The sequence below is a fragment of the Tribolium castaneum genome, chromosome 9 (genome assembly GCF_031307605.1).
Source record: "Tribolium castaneum strain GA2 chromosome 9, icTriCast1.1, whole genome shotgun sequence".
NCBI classification, from domain to species: Eukaryota; Metazoa; Arthropoda; class Insecta; order Coleoptera; family Tenebrionidae; genus Tribolium; species Tribolium castaneum.
The window spans coordinates 422,381-450,158 of NC_087402.1; the positions used below are offsets into that span (position 1 = coordinate 422,381).

Sequence of the window (27,778 nt, forward strand, 5' to 3'; positions counted from 1 at the left end):
CGTTGTTATTTACAGATTTATTCTCATTAGAATAGATACATTGATAAATTTAAAATTCTGTCGAATCACAAAAAGTTTATTAGATAAATAATAAAAAATGCAGCGAAATGTCGAGTTGAATAAAAAAGTATCATCAACGAAATCCTCCTGCGTACAGTCTTAAGATTCGAACAGGCACTAAACATAATGATAAACGTAACTTAACTAAGGGTTATAAAACTAAAATAAAAATCAGTGAGGTAGAATTTGTTCATGTTACCAATAATAATAATAATAATAAAAACGGAATTTCACAATGACGTTAAATTAGGTTTATTAACTATATTTACAATGCAAAACACGGATTGGAAATTGTTTCCCGATCATGTCTCATATCTACCATTGTCTCTCTATTGAAACACCAATTAGGTTAAGATGAAATTTCTTATTTGTCACATTCATTAAGCTTCGTCTTTCTTTTATAATAAAATATTCTACTCGTCCACTAACACTTATAATTAGAATCCGAACAGCTCAGTTAAAATATTCCTCTACTTAACAATACATTCATATATTCTCCCTTAATCAAGCCATCAAACAATCTCCAATAGGTCGGAACAACTAAAACGTCTAGTATAAAATTACCTATCGTATGATATAATTTTGAACAGTCTTACTTTTAGATTTTGTCTCTAAATGCATTGTAAAAGAATAGTTTATAAAAGTTATTCTTCTGCTGATAGAAATATGGTAGATACAAACTATGTTAAAACTAAGAGAACCTAGCATTATTTACAGTGTATTAACCATGACTGGTTGCTACAAGTACCAGTAAGTTGTGTCCTATTTACACAAAGGGAAACTTTAAGTAAGAGAGAGTAACAACCAATCGCGTGGCCACACAATTAACTAAATCAGTCGATTAATAAATAATTTGATGAATTTCAGTCTATTATGAGCAAACAAATGAAATTTAAGTACCGATAGATTTTGATTGGAGTTTTCACAAATAAAATACCGCCAATTGGGTAACCTTCTAGTCGTCGTTATTCTTTGGTTCGTTTGACGGTATTTTACACAAAAAACTCGTATGATTTTTTTGAGATCAAGGTTAAGAACACAAAGGCGAGAATAATTTCAAAAAAAATAAAATGGCACGAAAAATCCGTATAAAAAAGTCATGGCGATTACTAATAATTTAATAAAATTTCACTTATTGTTTTGGGCAGTGAAACTGGCAGTGATCAATTGATTTCATAAATATTACGCTAAAATAAATAGAAAGAAACGATGAAAGGAATGTTAAAAAAACAACTAACGAGACGCGACACCAACTCGCCCCAATTTGGATGAATTTATCACAGATTCGAACCACAATTTCCAGGAAGGTGTCGCCTCACGCCAATCAAATCAACTAAACTATTTTGTAAATATTGCGAACACACACAAATTAACTAAATTAAATAAGATTATAAATTGGTCTAGTCTATCATCAGAAAGTTTCTAACAACTCTAAAAACCAGTTCAATGGCAGTGATACTAGGCTGGTTGTAAAAACGGTTAAAAGCTTTCCGTTCTCCGTCTGTCTCTCTACACTATACAATTCTGTACAATTCACATAAATACAATCGTGCTCCCATACAATAATTCATCAAAGCGAGATCCAACAACAAGTCCGAACGAAAATTGAAATTATGACCAAAGGTCTGAACACAAGCATGGGTTTATTATTACAAAGGCTCACTCATGACTTTTTACAATTATTAACAAAAAATTTATATCACGTTTGCTGCTTTGAGATGGGTTTGCGACGCCGCTCTTGTTTCGCTGAAGGGAACAAGTAGGAGATGAGGACGTCTTTGGCTGCGGGATGCAGCGAAGAGATGGCTACCGACTTCATCGGTACGTACTCTTTCTCCGTCACCCATTCGTCGGGAATGCTGAAATCAAATAACCCTTATAGTTGCGCTTGAATGAATAGGAAAAAATCTTACATTCCGACTGGATCCCACTTGACCAAAAACTTGACTTTTCCGTCAGCTTCGACCCTCCGCGCCATCACTTGGCTCAAAACGTTCACTGTATTGCCGGCATTGTGGATCTGGCCCATCGTTCTGTCTTGCGTCATCGTCAACAATTTATGTTGCAGTCCTTCCATAATGCCAGCATCAATAAAATCAAACATTCGTGCTAAAAAACAGCAACATTACTCCACGTGTCATCCCAGCTATTCCAAATGTATATTATTCTTATACTTACGCAATAATACAATATAAAAAAAATCTAAATGTTTACCTGACCAAGGCTGCCGTCTGAACCTTATTTTTTTCCCGTTCCTCTTAAATAACTTGACGGATGAGTTTTCGGTTGATTTTTTCGCGCTGCTGTTTTGATTGCCGTCGCTGGTAAAGTGGCCGTTTACGTGCCGTTCCAATGTCAACTAAAATTGACCGTTTTTGAATTGGGGTGTTTTTCGTAATTTTTCGGGGATTTACCTGTGAGTTAAACCTTTGGCCACATCCATCGACGATGCATCGGAAGGGCTTCGTTCCAGCATGGGCCAAAACGTGCCGTTCCAACCACGATCTTGAGCAGGAAGTGCGTCCGTGCACTTTGCAACCCAACCACAGGCAGACGTACTGTTCTTGAGTTGCTTGCGATATCACATGTTTTATCTGGAATTTAATAATTCCATAATAATACAACGGGTAACTAGATCATTCTGTTCTTGAAATTGCATAATTTAAAACAAGCGAAAAAAAATCACCAAACCAGGTATTTTACCCTATTTGGAATAAATTTATATAGTTTTCAGTAAACATTTATTGAGGTTTCTTCGACACAGGACGAGCATTGTTTTAAGTAAATGTAGCATAACATTATATGAATCACGAAACGTAAAGATATGAAAATAAAACAATAATTTTATACTCTTACATAAGTTTATTTCTTATTTATTCTGGGTGATTTAACTTATTCTAGACTCAAAGTTTCTTCGAAAAAAGTAGTAAATAAGCCGATTAATATAAATACAATTTAAGAAATATTTTTTCTTTTACAATGACTCTAAAAATAATAACATTGCGAGTAATGATTTTTTAATAGATGCATATTTTATTACTTTATTAATAGCTCTATGGCTGATGCGATAAACTTAGATAAAAAAAATATGTAGGTATGTAACAACACAGAATAATGTAAATAACTTTATTTAGGATTTCTGTATTATAAGTCTATTTTTTCCAATTTCTTCAACTCTTTATTATCATTTTGTTAGTAAGGCGAATTTCTTAGGTTTTGTTAAAAAAACTTTGAGTATTTTCAGTTTACTCTATCGCAACTTATTAACTTAAATGTCCGCACAACATACTAAGTGGCAAAAAACAACAATTATTGATGTAAATTTATTGAAGAAACCGCTTAAAATCAGTAAAAAATCACTTAAAGTCCATTTAAATGACCAGAAATAATCCTTTCGAAGTTAATTTTGCAACGTATTTCCGATGAAAACCGTTTTAAACGATTAAAAAGGCGATAATTACACATTTTTTGTTCAGTTTTTAAAATATCATGTTGCTTTTTAATTGTATTTCAGAAATTTATAAATAAAAAAAAATACTAGTTAAAATTTAAATTTGATTTCTCTTTCGTCTTCTTGGATTTTTTAATTAAAATTATGTATTTTGACCTTACCTTTAATTCTTTAAATATAAAATGCATTGCCATCAGAAAATTTTTGAGTCAAAACAACCCACCTGTAGATGTTCTAATAAGGCCCCACTGGTATCGAATTGTGCGCTGCATTCAGCCCATCTACACAGTCCCGACTCTTGCGAATGCGTCGTTTTGTTATCCTTTCCCTCCTCCTTAACCTCCTGCTTTGCCGGCGGAAACCTGATTGTCTTCGGCTGCGACAAAATCGGCGACTTTTGCGGCGGCACAGTCGCCTCCTCCACCACCTCAACTTCTAACAAATTATCCTTGATGGAGATGCCACTATCGGACGACTCCGCCGGCGACGGCGACGGCGACAACGACGACGACTTCTCCTCCTCCTCGTCGGTGGTGATGGCGGTCGTCGTCGTCGTCTGCAGCGGCTGCTGAGCCGGAGGCGGCCGCGAAAGCACCGTCTCGACGCTAAAGCCGCTCACTCTCGAAGGCAACGTGTTCAACTTGACGATAGGCACTACCGTTGCGTTTAATTTGACACAGTTAAAGTTATTTATGATCTTCTGCACGGGTTGTATCACATTTAAGCACGGAGTTCGGTTTACAAGTGGGTTGATTGTGGCGAATTGCGGCACGAAAATGCTGTTGCTGCTGTTGTCGGGTGGTTTTGGTGTCTTGGTGTGAAGATACGTCAAGTTTGGGGGGAAGCTGACGGCGGTGAGCGTCACCGTCGGGCCGAAATTCACCGGAGGGTGGTGGTTGATGGTCATGGTGTCCGGAAGTTTGCTCGGAGCCGGAAGGATTTTCCTAGGAACTGTTACGTGGTGTGAGAGCTTGCGGGATGATGATGATGATTTGGAGGTTGGCTCCGATTTTTTTGTAGTGGAGCGGGAATTTGGCGGCCTGATGCCGTTGAATTGGGTCTGTTGGTCGACTAGGGAGACGAACTTGCTGGTCACTGAGGGCTTCGATGCGGAATCCTTCTTGATCACGTGCACCTTCACCTAGAAAAGTGCAAACACTCGGTGATACGCACATTTTTTTTTATGTATGATTTTTACCTGCGATTTGAAGTACTCTGTGATCTTTCCCTGCTTGGCCAGTTCGGGTTTCTTCGACGTTTTCTTAACATTACCGGATTTATTGTTATCGTTTGGACTAGGGTTGTCAGCCTTGGCTAGGATTAATCCTTTGCCTGACATTTTGTTCGACGTATTACTTAGGCATGGCGGTGATTGTTTGCTAGTTGTGTTGTCCTCATTGGACTTGAGTCGTTTCGGGAAGGCAGTCTTTTCAAGTTGCATGGACCTCTTGTTGATGGACGTGCAGTCTTCCGTTGGTGACGTCGTCCAAGGCCAAGGAGGATGGTGTGCAGTCTGCGTGGGCGGCATCTTCGTCGTCGATGACTGCGATGCCGAGTCCTCCGAATGCGACGACGCTGTGCTGAAGGGGGACCCGGGGTCGGTTATGTCACTCGATGCTGTGCTGCTCCCGCTGCAGTCCGTGCAGCTCAAAACCGCCACACCGCTAAAAAAACATGAAAATTACAAATCTTTATCGTCGTCTATAACACATTTTTTTGCTATAGCAGGGCATCAAGTTTACGAAAATAGTTATGTACCCTTGCATTTAAAGTGCTAATTATCTATTCTAAGGGGTTGATAAAGAAATAGTTTAACATCTACTGTAGAAAAAAAAGTCTCGTTCAAAAATGGCATGATTTATGCAGTTTCCGTTGAGCGAAAGGAAAAAATACCATCGTAAATGTTGTTGCACGCTAAACTTGGCTGTTTGGTCGATGAGGACGGTGGCCTTTCGAGCAGTGCTGCCACCTGTATGACGGCTTGCCAATAAATTCAGCTATTAAATTCTCTACTAAACCACTATTCATTAAAATAATTGCCTTACTGTTACTATCATGAAACGTTGCTATTACTACAAGATTGTTGTTCCATTGGAATTTGGAGGAACAAACTGACGGTTCTTTTTGCGAGAAATGAGGAACAAACGATTCGCAATGTCAATAATCACGTCCGTAAAGAGATTATTGTTTTATCTATTAAACCACGATGCTCAGTCAATTACCACGTTCGATCTGTTTGTAATAATGCGTAAAGTGAACCATCATTAATTTTATTCGGGTCATTTGGATGAATAAAGGGTGTTCCAGCTACATTATTGACCTTCAAATGTTGAAAAATTATTTTTTTCTTTATAAGAATGCCAGGTGTTTCCGAAATTAGCTACAATACAAAGTTTCTGCAAATTGACTCTAGAAACTTTAACAGTTAAGTGCCAGTTCCGATTACTTAAAAAATATTTAACTTAAATATAAAAAATTATCAACTATTGTTTCTGGAGTTAAAAATTAGATTTTCAGTTAATAAAACCTTTAATTTTAATATTTATGGGAAATGTTAAAATCTCCGTATAGGGAATTCTCATACCACAAGAGGTGTTTGTTTTAATTTTGATTAGTAGTAAAATTATGGCCCGAATTGTGTGTAATTATGCGGCGACAGACGGTAATATCCAAGTCTCCATCCTGGTGAGATAACATCCGAGCTTTGATTAATACAAAAATAACCTACTTCTCAAAAAATATGCGGCTTTTTTTTGGTTTGGACAACACAGAAAGGCGAATTTATGAGGCATGCAAGAAAATGATTGAATGGCAAACCGCTAAGTATGCAATTATGCAAATTTCCCATCGAATATACCGATCATTTCTGATAAAAACGATTATAATCACCGGCGAAACGCTTACATATTTATAACTAAATTACGTTTTCTTCCAAACTTTTTCGTTAGTTATCGTACCTGAGTTTCTCCGGATTTTGTTAAATAAATAAATAGACATGCAGGTAGAGAAGAGGACAAACCCTCATAAAGCAAAATTGTGGGATTATTAGGGATATTTCCAGAGGTTTGAATAAGTAACAAAGAGAAATTCTCTCCACTAAGCCATAAAACGTGAAAGTTGAGGCCCTTATTTCGGCACTTAACCCAGTCTAGACTAAACATTTAATTTGTCAACTGATGGAAAAATGGCGCACGTCCGCTTCCTCCAACCCTCCAATAACCAATCACCTGTTAATCGAATGCAGACACATTTCAGATAGTTTTCACCGAAAAAACCACCACAATCGCCATCACAGCCAACGACTGAACAACAACACAACACACCACCACGTCGAATTCTCTACTCCTCGCATAGACCCATTTACAACACACAATAAAATTACGGTCTGGCTCTCAGACACTCTGGGCATAACCGGCTCGTTTCAGCGACCTGACTTAAGTCATAATTGCACGCTTAATTGGATCGAGACATAAAATGACGGGAATGTGTTGTTGGATCACGATAATGATTCGAGTTAGAAATATCAAATTGATACGCCACTGATGGAAACGTGGCCGTTGCCCTGTTTGAACCGGTCTTGCACCCCTACTGTCTGTCTTTTTCCCTTCGTATCTAATGTCCTGGCTTCATCAGCTGCGCAGGGATGGGCGAGATTTCGATGGCGGTATTGTCAATATTCGACAGATTTTACCTACAAGGGATTTTTTACCAAGGACTGAAAATAACAACTAAGATAGGAATCGGTCCTAAAACCTAATTATTGTTTTTTTGACATACTCTTCCATTGTATGTTTTTTACTCTTCAAAGATGGTATTTTTATAATTGCTTCACGTTTACCGCATAAAAATAAATAAACAAATAAATAAAGGGAAAAGAAAAAATCTTTACTTTTAAGTTTACTTGTAAGTGTTCTTACAATCCCCTTGTACGTGATATTTTACGTACTTCTTTTTTTTTTTTGAAAAATTGTGAAACCTTATCTGGGTCCTAGCTTGTGACCGTCTTTCGCAGATATTTTAAGACAATTTTTTTAATCAAATCCTCATTAGAAACTGTATAATTGCTTTAATTCGTCTAAATAGTCTGTTGTTACCGATTTTTGAAGTAAAGAGTACAAATCCAAAAATTTCGAATAAACTGTTGTCGGTTGAATTGTGTGATGAAAATCGTAAAACCGACCAAGAGAAGCTAAATTTATTAAATTAATTGCTCGCCAAGCGTTAATTATGTCAATTAATTAACTGCAGTATCATTGTCTATTTCTCCACCCAAAAATAGAAAGATCAATCTTCATTTAATGCATATAATCATAACAATTTTAAAGTTAATGTTTTACAAGTCGAGAGACTTAATTTCCGAATCGTTATAAAAACATAAAACTTCAAAAGTTCCGCACCGGTTTTGTATAATTACGTGGATTATTAAACTTATCATTAAAAATCTGATTATACGGTGCTAACACGTAATTTCAATATCGGTATAATCAGGTGCAAATAAATAAAATGCCAACTTCCATAAGCTGCAAACGTTTTATTCCGTTTTTTGCAAACAACTAAATTTAAATAAAGTTCAAGATACACGAGAATAATAAATAATCAATCCATCAATCGATCGAAACAGCAACAACTCATCCGTAAAATGATTTCTATCATTTTTGAATGAATAATTGTTGCCGCCTTGGGGGAAATACCGACTTGTGTGCATCGCGATTATTATCAATTAAATTGCACCTAACAAGTGTAATATCACGTGACAGCAACATCCAACCGGAAGTGCGTGGGCGGAAGTAGTATTACCGTAACGAGGGCGTGGTCAACTCCACACACAAACATAAATTTATTAATGTTGGATATCGTACGTAAAGTACAGAAGCGTCGCACGATTAAAAAAAAATCGAGAAATTTTTGTATTAATTAATCAATTAACGACCTGGTGCATCATCTCCAAATGGATCCACTAACCCACAAAGTGCATCGGGCGCGTCTTGGAGGTGAACGCTCCGGGCCAAGGTCGCACTACCTGCGACCCGGACCCACGTAAAAAACCAACAACTCCGGTGAGAGAGAGATTCCAACGTGCGAGCAAGCGACGAACTTTTCTTGACGAAAAATTTTATGCAAATCGAACAGATGGTCGGTCGTTTAATTGTAGAGTTTTTATTATAGCGCGAGAAGTTGTGGTTTCGGTGGGGCACGTGCTGGTGTTATAATGGGACATTCGTTTCCGCTGCCTACGCGACACTTTTTTCTTTGCCGCTTCTTTAACTATTTTGGACAGGAATAATCGACAATCACGTGGGTTTGGGTGGAGACGAAGATGAGGTGGGGAATGTGGCAATAGCAGATGGGGAAATATCAGTGAAAATTTACGATTTCATTCATGCCGAGCTTACAAAAATTGAATTTGATATTTTTTTTGGTCAATCGGTCTAAAGTTTACATTTTCTTGCGTAAAATTATTCAAGCATTTCAAATTTGTACTTAGTCTTCACTTACGACAAACATTTCGCGATCTGTGAATCGATTTATAAACAACTGCGTTAAGCCTCATTTTTCACAATGTCGTACTTTTAATTTTTTTCTGCACTGATTCAATCTTTGAATTATCTTGAAATTACCTTTTGTACGTAAAATCATACGAGGATTTCAATTCTGTAATTATTTTTTATCTAGAACAAACAGTTTTCGAGATCTGGACTGAATGAAGTGATTACTTTTTTTCTGGATAATCTTAATAATTGTTCAATTTCTTACGTAGACTATCACATTTGTAATTAGTTTTTACTTAAGATGATGCTAAGGGTTAGTATATACGTCTTTTGTATAAAAATATTAATTTTTCACTTATTTAAACTCGCTGTAGTAGAAACAAAAACCGTTGAAAAACAGTGCCAACCCTCAACTACTCACAGTTTTCGTTTCGCCATTGCACTTGTCCACTCAAAGCGCACCTACATTTCCTCTCATCACACTGAACTCAAGTAAAATTTCAACGATCAAAATTGCTCATCATATTTATAAAAGCACCCCACCGCTGGAAAACATAAAAGAAACCTTAACACAAAAAGTACACAACTCTAGCACATATGAGGGCTTTTTTTATTGACGCTGTCGTTCTATTTTTGGCTTGTGAACACCTAAACAACACAAGAGTTGAGATTCTGTGCTTGAAAACTTGACTAATTAAAAATTACACTTGGGGTGACCGCCACCCGGAAGTGTTCGTTTAACACCTTTGCAATCTCACGCGATTATCGTCTTGTGGACCCCTTTTATGACAGAAATTTATTGAAAATTAGAGAAGTTACTTCAACTTGAAGCAATTAACTCTTGCGTAACATGTGTGCATCTGCGGGTTAATTATAAATAAACCACGCCATGTGAGACTTTATCCCTTGCTATGCTAAAACGTCGCTTGGACCAACTAACTTGGCAAAAAATTATGGCAATAATGTTGGCACACGTCCAGATCGCTATCACTTACAAGCGATAATTAAGGCGAAGTTTTATGTAATCTAACCGAAAACACCTGTAATGTTGCCATTTATCAATAATTAATAAATTAAGGAAGAGATACCATAGAACTTGAGCCTGTTTTCTTATCTATTTTCATTAACTCAACAATTTACATAAAGCTTTTTTAGTTTTTTTTTTAATCAAGATTTGGTCAAAAAACGTTTAACAATAAGTCGAACTGTGTGAAACTGTATCAGAAATAAATAAAAAAACTTTGGTTATTTTTAAAAACGGTGTCACCTTTGCCTTTTCTTAAACGAAAAATAACAAATTTTTGAGTGTAAGAGAAAACCGTAAAATGGTATTTTTTAAGCCAAAAAATCGTGTTTATGTGGCAAATTGTGCACAGCTATAGCTCTCATCAATTACCATTAGGATGGTTTTAACGATCATTTCCGGCCCTTCCTTATCTCGACTGCAATCAATTAGCAAACGACGTTACCTGACCCTCAAAATGGCCAAGTTATACCTGTGGTTCTTTCCTCATTCAATTCCGAGATCGTTTGAATAATTCAGGCGAACTCTTCCGGCGATCGCAACAAAAACTCCATCCACTTAATATAATAATGTATAATTAAGCGCAAAGATTATAGATAAGTTTTCTACCTGTCGTACTAGTTGTACAAGTGCAATAAAACAAGAAGAAAAGCTAATTATGTTTTGCGCCGCGTTTGTGATTTAATTTAACATTTTGTGGCTTCTTTGTGTTCTTCTTCTATACACAAGGATCGATCGCCTTGTGCGCTTTTTTGGTGCATTTACACGAGAAGCAACGCTGCGTGGTTCCGTGATGGATGCAAGAGTGCAAGTTAAAATAAATATCGTAATCGTTCCTCGCATGTCTTGTCTTGTATTCCGTTCCTTCAATTACACCACGCGGTCGTTGTTCTTGCACTTGGAATTCGATTAAAACTTTTCAAGGGAAGCGGAAAAAAGGGTACCATCATTGAAGGGTGGTATTGATCGAAGGTGTAGTACACTCTATAGAAAGCGACGCGTTGTACACTCCCCATTATTACAAATTCTGGGCATCTCTAACAAGTTTACGTGGAGCTTTGGGACACCTTGACCCCGTTGAACGATGACAAGTCAATATTATTTTATTTGTTCCGGTTTTTGGTAAAATGCAAGCAACAAGTCTTCAAGCAGATTAACTTTACGTATATATACGATCATTTGTCAAAGATTGTATCACAAGCTCGTCAAGGGAAATATAACACACGCAATGAAAAAGTGTACCGTAATTAGCTTGTAAAATGTTACTTTAGTTTGTAGCTTTACGAGCAAATAAATACGTCCATAAACGATAGAATGCAACCTTGACATGTTGCACTTATTTTAAGATTAATTTCATTTTTTCTTCTTGCGATTTTTATCGATTGCTAGACAGATATTCCATTAATGATGACAAAAATGCCACGCAATTAATTTTATAAGTCGAAAAATATTTTACAATTAAAAATCTAAATCAATTAACCACTTAACACCTTAAAAGCACAATTTCTTGCGTGACAGCTGAATAAGATCTGTGATAAGGCTTAGATTGCTCCGATAGATATATTTCTTTCCGATTAAAACATTTATGCAGGTATTTATGACTGAAAAAACTAAAAAAAATTTTTTTCAAAAATACTCTCTGTGTTCAAATAATTTAATTGGCAACCATTTATTCAGTAACCAGAAATGAAAATTATAAAATTTATTGTTTATTATGCAGTAAAACGCAAAAGTATAAAAATTTTAACCATTTATATCAAATGAAAGTAGCAACAAGATTTAAAAAAATGAATTAATTGATTGTAATTATTTTGGAAAAAATTGTATTTCATTAAATAAATCAAATGTACTGTATTTGGTAAATAAAGTTAGGTGTAATAAAAAAACTTAGCAAACGATTTAAAACAACTGGAATTAGTTCAAAGACAAAACATTACTCGATCAAACAATCGCATCCTCTCAAGAAGCACTTGAAACATTGGCTGTAATTCCTCGTAATTAAGTACCAATTCAACATGAACTGATGCTATCAGTTATCATTATAATAAAATATGAATTGTAGTAAACGATAAATCTTGTTGTAATTCACTTCCGCAACTGTTGCATCGTTATAATAAAATAAAAACCGCAAGCAATTATTACATCATTCACTTTGATAAAAATAAATATAAATGGTGATTTTAAGCCCTCGAAGCATGTGTGCTTGACCTCACTACGTTTACGTTTGCGTAATATGTAAACGGACAGATTGGCCGCGTTCCAAAACAAATCCGACCTATTTCTGTTACGTTTTTGTCAGTGTGTGAACGTCCCTCTACAGTCGATATCGACCAAAAGAGGGGTTGGTTGGTTGGTTGGCATTCTTGGCCTTCTAATCCTGCAACGGTAAACAGAAAGAACCGAAACCATCCGAAAGGACACGTGGCAGAGCGATCTCTACTTCTCGTTTTATGCACGCACTTCACGCCTCGCCGCCCCCCGGTGGCGGCGGCGGCAGCGGCGGCGGATCGATGGACGAAGCCACGAGGGAGTGACAGATGGTGGCGGCGCCAAATCAGCCGCCCCACAATTTTTTTTATAAACTGCCAAAATATTCTAAATGCTACAGTGAAACCTCAACAAAATGTAGTAAATTCGAGATATCGAGGTTTCAATTTTTTATTTGACAGTCTAAAAAAATCCACTAAGTTCACAAATAAACTGGTAGCATTACTAGTTCTTTCTTGAAATGAAATTATTTGGCTTCAAATATTTTTAATTCAAGAAGTTATCTTACGTTTACGTCCTTTTTTTGTACTTACTCGATAATCACGTCGTTTGAACGATAGTTACACCTTTATTAAGTTGTGGTCTTACGTTTACGATTTAGCGCCTTTTTGCTGCACGTCAGAAAAACTCGTTTATTTCGTTAAATTTTGTTAAAAAACGTCCGAAAACTTAAGGTAAAGTAAATAGCGTACGTCTCATTTTTCCCCTTTTTTTTCCCAAGTGTAATGGCCTTTGGTATTTTCTTGTTGTGGTTCAATTGCCTTTGGCCGATAAGATTCTCACATGCAACGAGATCATTATATTCTATTTGCCATCTTTTATAAAATGAGAAACAAGAAGCAGATAAGAGGGTTCATGCATTATTCTTAATCAGGGAGCGGAAAAAATGCATTTCCATGCAGAGATTCAGTTGCAGGTGTGCCTTTTTAATCAATCACGTATCAAGAAGACTAAACAAACACTCAGTGTTTCATTTGGTTTAAAGATTTGGTAGTTGTGGGCAAAATTCGCAAAAAATGGGGTTTAGAACACGCCAGATGCGTGCACAAAGGGCCTAATGACATTAAAAATAAGTTACTCGAGGCGTTTCACCAACAGCTGTGCTTGTAATCATTTCCAAACAGAATAATTTTTTTTATTATGTTATAGTCAAACGAACGTGTGGCATTGCAAGCAAGGATATTTTATTGTGTTTATCGAGCGCGCGGAAATGCAACTAGAAGGCCACTGGAACTAATGTACGAGAAATGTCAAATCTTCCTTCTTTGTGGAAATAAATTTTCTGTTAGAAAGTTAGTGTGTTCAAGGTTTTGGAAGACATCTGCCCATTTTATTAAACTACACAAAAATCGCCCACATCTTCCCGTTCGATTAATAAATAAATTGATGCGGGAACATTAACATTATATAAGATCCACCACCTGTTGAATATAAAAAAGTCGAACGCTAATATTTTATCACGTCCGATCGTTGTGTAATTTATTGTAGGATGGAAAGAAAATAAGAAAATCTAATGTGTAAACACTGTGCCACAACCTTGTGAATTTCTATGTTAGAAAAATAATTTTTTTCAATGTCAATGTCGGCAACTTTCATTTGTGGGAAGGAAAACTAAAATAGGTGAAGCGATTTTTCTTACGCCACAATAAAACACAAATAGATTTAATTTAAAAAATTAAAATTAATCTCAAGAGTAACAAAATTCAGCTCAAAACAAAAAACTACCAGGAAATCATTCGAGATTTTTCTTTCTTATAAAGCAGGCAATAAAGAAACATAATTTGCAACTAGTTAGATTTTTTTGGAACGAACTATAACATAAAATAAAAAATTACGAATAATAATAAGAAGAAGACAAAAAGTTATTTTTTTCGGACCAGTATCTGAGATTGAAATCTATGGAAATTTTTATTTTTAAACGTAGAACTTTTGTCTCAATTTCACAGAGAGAAAGAAGAATTTAAAGCACATTTTTTTTAAATAAAAACTCACTGAAATCAGAAGCTTTCAAGCCTTCAGTTGCGTCAGAAATGAGATGACAAAGTAACAAAGAAATAAAAACAGCTGTTCTAAATAGGACTTAAAATATCGCTAATATGGTTACATTGCATTCCAGTGAATGCACGTGCATGAATAGCTTTGAACAAAAACGAAAATGAATTTATTCTGTAACGTGTGAAAGAAGGTAGGTCAGTGCTAAAAATCTGCATACAATTGGATCATGAAACGACTAAAACGTGCGAATAATTAAGACTTATTAACATTTATCCGAATTCTTTGAAGAATCTGAGGTGAATTTTTGACTCACAAATTCTCCGAACCTAGAAATGATTTTACTATCCGACTAGTGCCCCTATAAATTAAGCTAATTAATGGTGATTCATTAAAAACAGCATATCTGACTCATTTTGATAATAATGTTTCCTGGGTATAATTTGCAAGTGCATTCTTTACTTAACAACTTCCTCTAAAGATTGCTAATTTTTCATAGACGCAAAGAATGTTAATAACTTACTTAATCGATATTCGCGCAAATGTTCGCACCTGCCTTGATCACAAACAAATTTTACCTGAAGCCGTTAAACCCTTGCCGAATTTTTACTCCACTCTCCCTTACCTGCAAGGAAAAACATTATTAGATTTAATTAAACGACCGACACCTGTCTATAAATTTAAGCAAACGATAAGTAATTACACACATTTTCAATTTGCAAAAGTGAAGGTACCATCATAATGTAATATTATGCATTTTTATTATAGTAATCTCGCGTTATCACCCGAGGAAAAACGCACAGACGCCAATAACATAACATTACCGTTCTAATTAGAAGGTAATTAGTCCCAGCTTCCGGACAAAATGCAAATTGCGCTTCGTGACGCCAGAAACACACTCTCACGAACTTGCTGGGGCAAGAATTAGAGACCGATTGACCATCAAAGACCATGTACCATACTTTGTTAGTCATACGATGAGCGAATCACAGAATTACACACAGAGATTAATTTTCCCGTAAAAATCCCAGGTGGTCAGTGACTGAGCAGAGGAAACTGCGGTTAACACAAAAAATTACACACAGAGGAAGAGGATGTTTTAATGTTATAATTACGAGCTAATCTAGGCTGGAGACAGACGCGAGCGCGCTTACCCACAAGAAAATTTCGGTTTGCACAATTCTGGAAACAACTACACGTAGTGCAGTAAACGTAAATTACCATACCACAAATGGGATTTTACGATTAATTATTGCAGCTAAAGAAAAATGCAAATTAGCATTGACTCGCGTTCATTAAGATGATTAATTCTGGCAAAGTTTGTCAAACAAAAGACTAGACCATTCAAAAGGAGTGAGTTAAGGCCATTTTTCCCGATCAAATTCCAGCGATAAAATATTTTCTTTAATTAACCCTCGCATTCAGCATTTGGGTCGCAACATTTTTCCCGTGAATGCCATAAGGTAGTAATTGTAACAATTACTAACGAAACATTTTTTTCACGTGGCCTCCTTGGAGTCAAAGACGCAAAAGCGGTTCCGAACAGCTGCTCGAGACAGCCGGCTTATACTTTTTTTAATCGAACCCTCCAAGATTTTTGAAAGCCGCACACACGTCAGCTGTTGCTTTGTTATGATACCTGTGGTCGAATTATTTTTCCGAAATAATGAAAATCTGCTTGAAGATGTACGGAATGATTACGAAACGCCGTACGAAACAATGCAACGGAAAGTACGAGCGGTGCGCTACAATAATAGGTGAAGGTCAGATGTAAAAGCACAAGCTGTTTTGCAATGAATGCAATTCGCTATCAATACAACAGAACTAATGCAACACGATGTCGAGAAACTGCCGCCAGCTAAATTACCAGTTTGCTGGAAAATATCGTGATGTAAAATACGACGATCTTGACGCGAATAGGTTTTCACGTTTCCAGCTACAAAAATACGGCAACACCTATTTTAAGGTGTAAGACTCGATTAACAAACAAACAAGAATTTATCTTGGGTTTTTTCTGAATGATCGATTTTTTACAAAAGTTTAGTGTAGGTGTTATCACGTCTACTCAAAGCATCAAAAAACGGGCTTTGATAACCTTTGTAACTTTTCATGATTACGCTCCTGACGTGAATATAAGGTTTTATTATCTTATTTTAAATACATAATAAATAATAATAATAATAACCATGATATGATAAATTTTTCTCGTATAAAATTCGGTTTAGGCAGACAATAAATTGCAAAATTTTATTACAAAAATCAAAATTTATCTTTCAAGTGTTTATTTTCGTACCTGCACCTTTTATATTTAGAAACATGTGATGCAAAACGTTAACACAATACAGTTTAACCAAATAAACAAATCCACGAGCAATGACTGAGAAATTATGATGATTGCTTCTGGTCCTTGATCCACATTTCAATAATGATCCGAAAATAACCATCCGACCGATAAAACAAAACCAAAGGCATTTTTTCACACAGTAAATTATCGTCGGGAAAATTAACTAAATAAACACTACTCGAAGTTATTTTTTGATATACTCTAGAACTTTGTACCTAAGTTTAGCCGTTTTCGAGATATTTAAAGTTTTTTGAAAATTTTTGGATTTGCACCTTTCACCCCAAAAATCGGTAATTCTCTCATTTTTAGAGATTTGTAAAACTTTGATTTCTCACATTTTTAAAAGCTTTTTTATTTAATTTGCTGTCTGTTTCGTGCTTTCCGAGCCAAATTTGAGAGGGTTCTCCGAATGAACTGAAATTTTGCACACTTACGTAATCTACATAACAATGCAATTCTATGTGCAATTCTCTACCATTCAGTGACATAAAAACTGGAGCATTTCATTTGAAAAAACTGAGTTATGGGTATTTAAAGTTTTGCAAAGTTAGTCTTAAAAATTTAAGATTTGCTATCTTTTTTAGAAATCTGAGCCCAAAACCATTTTAGAATAAAAAAAAATACACTTTTAGATTTTTGAATTGCATGCAAACCCCTAACAAAGCGCTTGTTTTAGCCGATTCTGAGTAATTGTAAAACGGCGTCGAATCGAAACGGCAATCTTCGAACTCGCTCCGCTAGCTGCAAATTATTCAATTAAAAAAAGCTCTCTCTTGGTGCGAATGACCGACGATACACGCCCTGGACTCCCGTCATGGTTCGCTTCCAAACAGCCCTTTTCATTTACAAAAATACTGAATTTTATTTGCAACTAATTGTAATCTTCAAACTAAGAATAATAGTCACAGGTGTGACCCACTTCCCGATGAGTCAATCCACTGTATTTTTACCCAACTTCCGCCTTTTCCGGCTTTTACACTAACGGAAAGGCTTCCATAAATTTTGCTTTTCTAATGGCTACTAGTACAAGAATTCTCGATTCTTTACATGCTTTGACATTTTATTATACTAGTAACGGTTCAGGAAAATACTGAAAGTTTGAAGAAATATGCCAGACATTGTCCATTGCTAATTGACAGTTTAATAACAGTGCAAGAATGAAGAAAAGGAGAAACAAGAAGTGACAGGTGATTAACGCCGAAGATTAATTATTGCCTGGACGGAGATCTGATCAAAAATTTCGACCAAAATCGAAAAATCTCTTGAATCAAGTTTCCCAATTTTTTATTCGAAAAGCAGCTTAATAACGATTCTACTAATCTCTCTTAATGCGCTTGAATAAAAAACTCCAATATTTGCATAGCTCGGAAAAAATATGTTAATAATCGAGTTAAATCTCCGTTATTCAAGGCCGGTCATAAATCTCGGAGTGTCTTTAATTTCAAAGTGGAAAATAGTTGGAAATTTGTTTCGGCGGAGTTTTAAATGGACAACGAACTCGGAGAGCTAGACAAAGGCCGTTCGGCAACGTCCGCCCAACCTGTTTCGTATCGGACATCATCAGAGGTTGTCCTTGTTGCATCAACGGAAACGAGAGCGACGAACACATCAGCTGTTTGGCGTTCGTTCTTCGACATCCAAAGAAAAACAACCACAAGAAACGAGTCCGGTTCGTGCATAAGCCGACGGATGGATGCACTGACCGCATAATGCAATGAGGGGGCCCCTTTTGCAACAAGGGGACTACATTTTATTTAAACAACCCTGCTACAGCAGGTGGAAAAAACTTTACTTGAAGAAAGTTGCTTCATTACTTCTTTTCAACTTGACACCAAATTAAATTAGCACCATCGTAATACTAATTGCGGCAATAAAATCCATGTATAAGAACTCTTATTTTACTAATGACTCGTAATTGCCCTGGAATTTGTACTTAAAAAATTACGCTCGGTTCTTAACGCTCGAAGAACACCAACTATACACATCAAACTTTATCAGTGCCTTTAACAAATAAATATTTACTGAATCTAGAAATTCTCCAAAAGCTCATAGAACACCAATATCAACATTAAATTAAATTTTTGAAATAACCTTCTCAGGAACATTATTTTTTGCAACTTCTGACGACTTAACACGTTTTTAGAGCAAAAATCAAGTTTTTTCCTCTGTTTTTATTAAACTGGAACGAAAAAAAAATCACCAAATTTGGTCGCAAATTACCAAAAAACTACCTTTTCTGAGCATTTATTCACATTGAAATTTCTTCTAAATGTTAAATAAATAACAAAATATGTTACAGTTTAAATAATAATTCTAATTTCTTTACACGAAGTTTCTTATCTTCACTTTATTTATTAAACTCGTAATAATTTTTATGGAAAAAAATAATCTCAATCAGTAAGCATTTTTATCTTTCTAAAAAACAATTTAGTAGAACTTTGTGACATCCATCACAGTTTATCTCAAAATGCGAAAAAAGTGACCAATATGTTTAGTTCACCAAACGCTTTATTTATTTCTATTTATTATAGTCGTAATAATTTTTCTTTGTTCCACCATAAAATTTAATTAAGCCCATCAACAAGTAAATATTTATTGTAATTCGAGCATATTCCAGTTATCTCGAGTCGATTTACACGCAACAAAGCGTACAAATAGTGATTTCCAGTGTTGTAAGCCATCAAAACATCTCATTCTCCTAATAAAACACCGCTCGAGAAACCATTTCGATTTTATTACTTCTCACGCAAGTGAAATTTTTTTAACACACAACATCTCGACGTAATTTTCTCGTGTTACCACCGCAATGATGAAACGAGGGTTGTGATCGGCCATTGTTGGCCTCCCCTACGAGAGAATACACCCCCTAACCCACTTTGAAAATATCGATCGATCGACGAGGGAAAATCGACAGGTGGGAGCGAATTTATCTTATCGGAGATAAAAGCGTTCAAGTGTATCACATCAAAATAATAAAGTCGGGAATTCACACGGATTTGTTATTACAAAACCTAGTAAATAACGTGGCCGCATTCTTGCCACTTTTATGGATTTATACTCGAACGAATCGTTGCCCAATCTACAAGCAAGCGAACGGAGCTTTGCCTACGACGCTAAACCTCACCCTTTCGTCACAAGTAAACAAATTCCAACAATTTCACCGCGCGAAAATGATCATTGCTCGATTGCAAACAATACGAGATAATTCCGCTCCATTACGTCACGTTAAAGACCTTGCGACTTTACTTCGATTCGAAAAATTTTTTTTGCCACTTTTTTAGTAATTTTCGTGCGCAATTTATGCAAAACATGTGCAATTAATTTTAATTGGATCGTCCATGCAAGCAATCCAGTTCTCTTCCTCAGTTTGCCACCCCATCTCGACTTAAATTACTTGCCATTGTTCCCGAGAAAACACAAGACGCTGAAGCGCACACTCTTTAAAAAAGTTGCTTTGTCGGCACAAGACGGGAACGTGCCGATCCGCAGATGTTCGCATCAAACTTTCGCTTGAAATGCACAAAAAAATTCAAATCTATTTGTAAATCAGACATGACCAAAACAAAACGTGGGCGAGGATGCAGCGGGAACGGAGCCAATTCCTGTTTCAAACACACGCTGGATTTTTTTTAATTAATACTAGATTAAATTACCGAGAAATAGTTATCCGTAGTCATCTATATCTAATTACCACATTTACATTGAATTTACATTAATAGGCAATTATGTCATCTTTTTATCGATAATTATCACCTGTTTGGGTAAAATACGGGGAAAAATTCACGCCAAACGTCAACAAGGTAATAATTTTATAACGTGGCGCACAATAATTGATTTTACTTTCATTCAATAGAGCTGGAAACTATTGACACCGTTCTTAATTTTTAATTGAAATTAACCAAAAAAAAAAAAAATGATTTGTGATCGACTAAACCTTGACCATGGCACCGCAACAAAATAATGAACTTGAGTGTTTACTATTTAAAAACCTGTACTGAAACTCGAAAGTTTTTCAAAAATAATTTAAACAAAAACAATTAATTTATTGAAATCGGAGATTTTGGTCGATCTTGTCAGGAACAGGAACTACAGAGGACTATAACTTAGGAGACGAAACGAGATAAAGCAGGATTTCTGTACCCAAAAAAATAGTACGGCAGAGTAAAAATGTGGGCGCTTCGAACGTTTTGATTAAAAAAATTGTTAAGGCATTCTTACACTGAGTTGACATTTCTGACTCAACAAAAATTTTAGGCATGAGATCAGCTTATTGTTCCGACAATAATTGATCAAGTCAGGTTTTTGTGAAACAATTTTCTAAATAAATTATCAATGAGTTAATTCTGGTACCCCCATTATTTTATTATCTCCTTGTAAAAAAATCCATTGAGATCGTTAAATGTTAGATTATTGAAAATTCTACTGAAATGGGTTTGTGTGTTGAGTGGTGCAACGAAGCCCAAATGTGCTTGTCACAATTACCGCCTGATAATAATTACAACTTCCTGCATGACGGGGTCAAGGAAATAACCGCGTTATAATTTACATAATTCCCAAATATTTGCTATGTGAACAAGAGTCGGAAAAAAATCCCCCGTCTGCATATCAATCGTTCCGCGCCAAAACGAGCCGTTTTCTAGACGAACCTGTACGAAAAAATCAACACCAACGAAATTCCGACCGGTTTCAACAAGAGGGAAGGAAGAAAGAAAGAATCGTCGTCGTCGTCGTCTGGTGATGATGGTCAACGGCTCGCCTCCGCCATTCAAGGTGGCTAAATGACACAACCCTTACATACATGGATGGGGTGCACACGCTCCATCAAATCTCACAGAGGGTGCAGACAATAACAAATGAATCATCTACTGATAAACGGATCAAGTAACACATGGACGAGAGCACAGACCCTTGCTGAGACTTAAATTAATTAAAAAGACAAATCGATAGAATACAGGAAGTTTTAAGCAACGGAAACAAAAACTGAACTTTTGCACGTGTGCAAACAATAAACTCCTTAAATTAATTATGTACACATTTCTAACGAACGCGGACAAGAACAAGTCCGAATTTTTCCACGCGGTGGGAACTACAGTGTTGCCACAAAAAAAAAACATTTGAATCATAAAATACGTGTTTAAGTTACAAGATTTTGGAAAAATATTGTAAAAAAACCGAAAGCTGTCATTTGGCTCCATATATTTTTTTAATTCGAGAAGTTATCTTACGGTTGACGTTTATGTTTTCGTTACGCCCTTACGTTTGCGTCCGTTTTCTTATAATTAGTTGGTAATTACGTTGATTGAACGGTATTTGTACTTTTGTTAAGTTGTGGTCTTACGTTTACGTGAGCGCCGTTATGTGCTTACTTTTTGCTGCATTATTTCCTTATTTCTGCCGGATTTACGTTTACGTTTGCGTGTTTACGTCATATTTTACATATTTCTACTTTTTTTTTTTTAATTGTCAGACCTGATCCGGGTTCGAACCCCCAACTTCCCGCTTTAAAAATGGTACTTTTACCCTTGGGCCACCAGGCCCTAGCTAGTAACTGTCTTTTTATTAAATAAACATTACAAACTAAATTGCAAATATTTTGCACAAATCAGTTCAAAAGTCGGCAAATTAGGTCGAAAAAAATTTTTTATTACTTTTTTTAATTTGAAACTTTAATTTTTCATCAAAAAATTAAGGTACGGAAGACAATGTTTTGGAATTTTCCAAGCGGGTAAGTTGATTTTTGAATTCAAAAATTCAAAAAATGGAAATTTTTGCCGAATTTCATCAAAGATCTTCCAAAAAATCACCAAATTTGTGTATTTTATAATATTTTATAGTCAAAAATAATAAAAAATATACAAACTATTGTCAAATTTGCGCCGTTTTTCAAGCATTTTTGGCCAAAAACTACTAAATTAAGTTCACAATTGCGATATTTTTCATTTTTTTAAGGTTTCAGTGCATTTTCCGATCACAAATTCACTTCTTTTGTAAAACTCAAAATCAAAAAATACCAAATTGGAGCGCAAAAGACAATTTTTTCTCATTTTCAAAGCGTTTCAGCACTTTATTTCGTCCAATATATCAATTTTGATTTTAAATTTTGTCAAAAAAATCCAAAAAGTTCTGAAGTAACTCTTGATTGAGTTACCCTTGCAAAGGCTAATTTTATATCGGGTGGCCAATAAAAATTTAAAATTGTTGACACAGACTGAAAAATTAGAAGCGTATGCAAAAAAACGACGTAGAGTTTCCCCTGCAGCCGATAATTTTATGAGTTTTGGCAACACTGCTCAAAGTGCACGTCGCGGTTAAAAATAAATGTCGAGTTTGTTGGCTTTAAATGAAACAAAACAAAGAAAGTGTTTGACCCAAATACAATAGATAGTTTTGTTTGCAACATGTAACTAATTAGCAATTTGTTGCTGACCTACCCGAAACTTTATTACATAGACCAGACAAAAGAAATTTATTATTATTGTTATGGCGATTCGATTGCTTTCTTTTGTTGTTTCAACGATAACTAGTCACAATACCAACATTCAAGGTTATTGCTTTTTCCCCCTAAAATCGAAACGCTTTATTTATCAAAGTAAATTGCAATGTTACGTCTCCATTATGCATTGCATCAACTGACGCTATTACGAAAATTCTGCATCCCAGTAGGTAACTTTTCCATCTTTGCTTGCAACATAAATTTCCATTCTGACATTTACTACTGCAGTGTTCATGACATCACTGAATCAGGCAGGCAACAAAAATTTATGTTGCCTCGAAAAAACTAACTCTAACGGCACCACAATTGAAGAGAAAAAACCCACTTCTTCAATTGTGAAGTTAAAAATATAAACGTGACATAAAAGTTACTTACTTTTTCCGATGTTAATTCTTTTCGTTAAAAATACGTACGTTACGTTTGAATAAAATTACTGAAGCCGTAGCGTTTCATGGACGACTCCCTCAATTCAGCTAAAATACAGTTAAAAACTGCAACAAAACCATGGTTATTAACTTGCAGTGACAGAACACAGCCTTAAAGGCCAGTTTTTCAATCGTTAGTTAGTTAAAATCCATGGAATCTATTGTCTTATCGAGAGTAACGACAGTCGACTCTCGTTATAACGAACTCGCTTAAACTTAAAAGGAGTGTCCATAAAATTAACGCAAAACCAGTCATAGAGCGTGTGAATTAAAATAATCATTGAAAAAAAATAAAACGTAGGAAAAGTTCCACCAGTACCGAAAAAGATTTCGTGCATTCGTGCAGTTTATCAGTCGCAACCTTCGCTTCGTTCGATGCACTCCAACTAATAATAAGTACGACGACATAAAAAGTTTGAATTTTAATTAAGAGAATGTTCGATACTTTTTCTACGTGTCATTAAACGTAACACATCTCTTTCGGCACTTGGTATAAAAATAACTTGGTGTATGTATGCATAAGTGCGTAATGTATTCGGAAATAGCATCGCTTTGAATACTTTCCGGTGACTTGCGGTTCTTTATAACCGGAGTCTACTGCAGTTTTACAGATAACTAAAGATCGAAAAACTTGACGGAGACAAATGGATGGCACAATAAAACATCAATATTAGTGCATGGCGGATTTACACTACTGTTCACAGAAATTAACTTGAAAGATTTCGATCCTCAGATCGATAACACTGCGGAAGTAAAGTTTATTTCTTGATAGTACGCAGTGTTATCATTGTTATCAAACAATATTTATTCAGTCGGGAAAAATCTCAAAATTGTAATAACGTCCGAATTTGAGCGGACTTTTGATTAATTATTGTCTTAAAACCGTTGATTAATCGATACTTGAATAATATCAGTTTTCGTTGTGAACGCAGGAGCAAAAAACTGAAATGCTGCGAAATATTTTTTGTGGATTGATTGTGCTGGTTGTCAAGGCACTGATGCGATAATGAGTCAGTGCAACTGTGGCTTTCGCACGAGCGTTTACGGTGTTAATAATTTTTCAAATAATTTAAAAAAATTGGTTGTAATTTGAGTTTTGTGTGTGCGGTGTCAACGTCTAGATGAACAATTTGGTGAGTCATTTAAAATTTACAATCGCTAGGCAACATAAAATTTGACAAAAAAATGTACAATTGTTGGATTTGGGACTGTACTAGGAGAACAATTGTGCTCTGGTTTTGTCACACCTCCACGAAAACACGTAAATATTTGAGCTTTTGTCCAAAAGCGAACTTGAGTTTAAACTTTTATATTACATGGTTATTTTAATCAAACTACGAGAGTTTTACATAATAACGTTCTTAATTTTTGGAATTTAAATCGAAATTAAATTTCTGTCCTTTCACGGTGAAATATTAAAACATTATCAGATTCTACGAAGTGTTATCAAGTTATCAAAGTTCTCGAATTTTCAATAAATACGTAAATGGGGAAAACTGATGTTCGAGGGGAGAAAAAAAAATATATCAAAGTTTTAACACCTTTGGGTGGTTAAAAATGAGAGATTTTACGTGAAGTGCATACAGTGGAACCCGGTTATACTTATCTAAAGACTAAAAATTCGATAATTTTACTATTTTCAAATATTTTTGAATAAAATTTCGGCTTAGATCTTTTATTTGGTGTTTTCAAAATTTCGAAAAAAAGTTAGCAAACCTCAAAATTTTAATATTACGTTTGAAACACTCCAATTAGCCATAATATTTTTCTTTCAAATAGAATGGCCTATTTTGTTTGTTTATACCAAATAATTTATTAGATTTTATTTGAAAAATTCCTCTTAATAAAATCATGCTCGAAAGAAATCAAACCTTGAAGAAGGAGGTAAAAGGAGCTATTTTGAACCGGCCAAAAGAGATGGGATAGAAAGTTTGAAAACATATAGGGTGTATGTATTTTGTTTATTTTCTGGATTTTTCGAATCTTGCTGCAGAATGTTCATTTGTGAAAGAGGTTCGAATCCTGCCAATGAATAGTTTTTTTTGTAAAATTTAGTAATAAACTACAATTTAAAATAGAAGAATCCCTGAGTGGATCAAGAAGAATTTACGTCAGCCGTTTAGCCAATAATTTTTATTATTCTAGTTAAGAGGTTCTCAAAATTTCTGATCATAAGTTTAAAGCGATATTTTAGGAAAACCATGCATTTTACTCGATCGATTCGCTTTGATGCTCTTTATCTACCTTCAAATTTTTGCTAAATCATTCCTGTATGTGTAAGTTTAAAAGTAAAAAAGTTGTTCTAAATTATTGTTTTCTTGTTATACATATACTTACGTAATTCATTCCGATTAGGTAAATGGCATTACTTTTTCTTTTAAATACTAAAATTTTGCTACTATTAAACATTATTGAAAATTAATAATAGTATATTTCTATTAGCGGGGTATTTGTGCTAACTGTTGGTAGTATTAAGTAAATATTTATTGTTGTAATGGAAGTGGTCGTCTTTGGTTATTTGAAGACACTGAACGTAAAATAACATATTTTAAGGGAAAAGGAAAAATTTGGTCAGGTGCTACTTTTAGCGCGGAGTGTTTTTCTTTAATTATTGGCCTGTATTCGCTTTATTAAACATTCCACAAAAAGTATATCTGTCCCGCCACCCTTTTTAGAAACAAATTTTAAAGCATTATAATTTGTAAAGAATTAGCATTAACTGGTGTGTTGTTCTAAAAAACATCAAGACCGTTATCTTCAGTCGTTTTGTTCTTGTTGAGTAAGAAGATTTTGTGTTTCTGTGACACGGTAAATCCGCCACACTACATCATTGATAATTCTACAAATTCGTGTAAAGACAATAGGTTACATAACTCGCTTTCGTAATAATGAGATATGAACATTGTAAAGTCTCCTCAAATTTAGTCATTCCAAGTTTGTACGATCAATAGCTTATCAAATATTCCGTCTGGTTTGCGGTATCACTCATAGATATGACGTCCATATCTCAAATTGTCAGTTGGCATCGTAAATGGCGTATTCAGGCCCCTAGTGCAATTAACAATTTGATCCTGAATACGCCTCGACTGAATCGATCTCGATTTTGTAATAGCAATAATAATCGTAAACACAGAGTTTGTTGTCACTTTCAAGCCAACAACAGCTCTCACTAATATTATCAAAGCTAGAGTTTGTGTGTGCATAGAGGCAGGCACGCAGTCAGAATAGCGGATGATGCATCCGTGCTTGGCATAAGCTGTAACAATTAAATGTTGGTTCGTTGGTGTCGTTGACACCAGCTAGTAATCGCGAAAGTGCGCTTAAAAAACGAGTGCATCACTCTCAGTTTCGCTCCGCAGCAGAGTTAGTTAATCGGTTAAGGTAAAGGCCACGACAATGACCGGCGTCGTCGTCGACGTCGTCGTCGTTGAACGAACCTGTCTGAAGACTCGGAGCTGTCGTAGCGATCGACGCATCTCTTCTTCCTGCAATCCTCTTGCTGCTGCTGCAAGTCTCCTCCATCGCACGCATGATTACCAAACAACTTATCACTAGCACTGGCCAAATAGACGAACGGATTCACCTTCGCACACCCACTGCTCAACGCCATCGAGCCCTCCACCAGTGATGATACCTCGATTACATCGTCGACTTGTTCTCCCGAACACAACCCGTCTGCCATTTTGAGAACACACTGGCGCAGGCACTCGCTGTTAGGTCGCTCGGACGGCGCGCGCCGGAACTAGAGGGGGGACAAGGGGGCCCTCTGTGACGTCACAGAGCCCTTCCTGCGTCATTGGCCGAACGACAATTACATCATTTACTACACGAGTACGATGAACTTATTGCTTTACTATTTTTATTGCTTTTTTCGTTTGGCGATTGGCGGCGGAAAAGGGCATACCAACATGTGGCTTTGTTATGTTACTAAGAAAAGGGCGCCCAAATTTTAAGCCAGATGGCAGCATCGGTCGCGTCAACGCCGCCTTACAAAACGGGATTTAAATGTTCTCACGCCCCTCCAATACTTACTTGGAGGTATAGACCGGTCAGGAATTAAGCAACACTTTGGCGAACTTGAACTTGACTTCAAGTACTACATGCGGTAGTGGTTTTTCGTTCGTTGATTCGGGAATTAAGTTGGTAACATTGACATTGTCTTTTGGGCAGTTGCCGCCCCTGACAATAATAACATTTTTTTACCAAAGAAATTATTGTTTTTTTTTTAAATT

General features: G+C 35.7%; 1 protein-coding gene across 2 annotated transcripts; it reads right to left on the reverse strand.

Moving 5' to 3' along the window:
* Positions 1 to 2: 2 nt before the first annotated feature.
* On the reverse strand, positions 3 to 27,575 carry jing. 2 transcript variants are annotated; one of them, XM_964677.4, is made up of 7 exons: positions 26,984 to 27,575; positions 4,710 to 5,175; positions 3,735 to 4,652; positions 2,475 to 2,654; positions 2,275 to 2,419; positions 1,974 to 2,169; positions 3 to 1,919 (listed from the first exon to the last, which is right to left on the reverse strand). In XM_964677.4, the coding sequence occupies exons 1-7, from the start codon at positions 27,226 to 27,228 to the stop codon at positions 1,760 to 1,762; spliced, it is 2,310 nt and encodes a 769-aa protein (XP_969770.1). In that variant the 5' UTR covers positions 27,229 to 27,575; the 3' UTR covers positions 3 to 1,759. The 2 variants fall into 2 exon arrangements, with proteins under 2 accessions (XP_969770.1, XP_008191554.1); XM_008193332.3 differs by lacking the exon at positions 26,984 to 27,575 and adding an exon at positions 6,739 to 7,237.
* Positions 27,576 to 27,778: the final 203 nt, after the last annotated feature.

Excerpts from the sequence above, each read along its gene's own strand:
- jing (XM_964677.4), bottom strand. The coding sequence starts at position 27,228 with ATGGCAGACGGGTTGTGTTCGGGAGAACAAGTCGACGATGTAATCGAG. Across the intron at positions 2,420-2,474 it reads GCCAAAGGTTTAACTCACAG|TTGACATTGGAACGGCACGT; the intron begins GTAAATCCCCGA and ends GGTCAATTTTAG. Across the intron at positions 2,170-2,274 it reads CAGACGGCAGCCTTGGTCAG|CACGAATGTTTGATTTTATT; the intron begins GTAAACATTTAG and ends GCTGTTTTTTAG.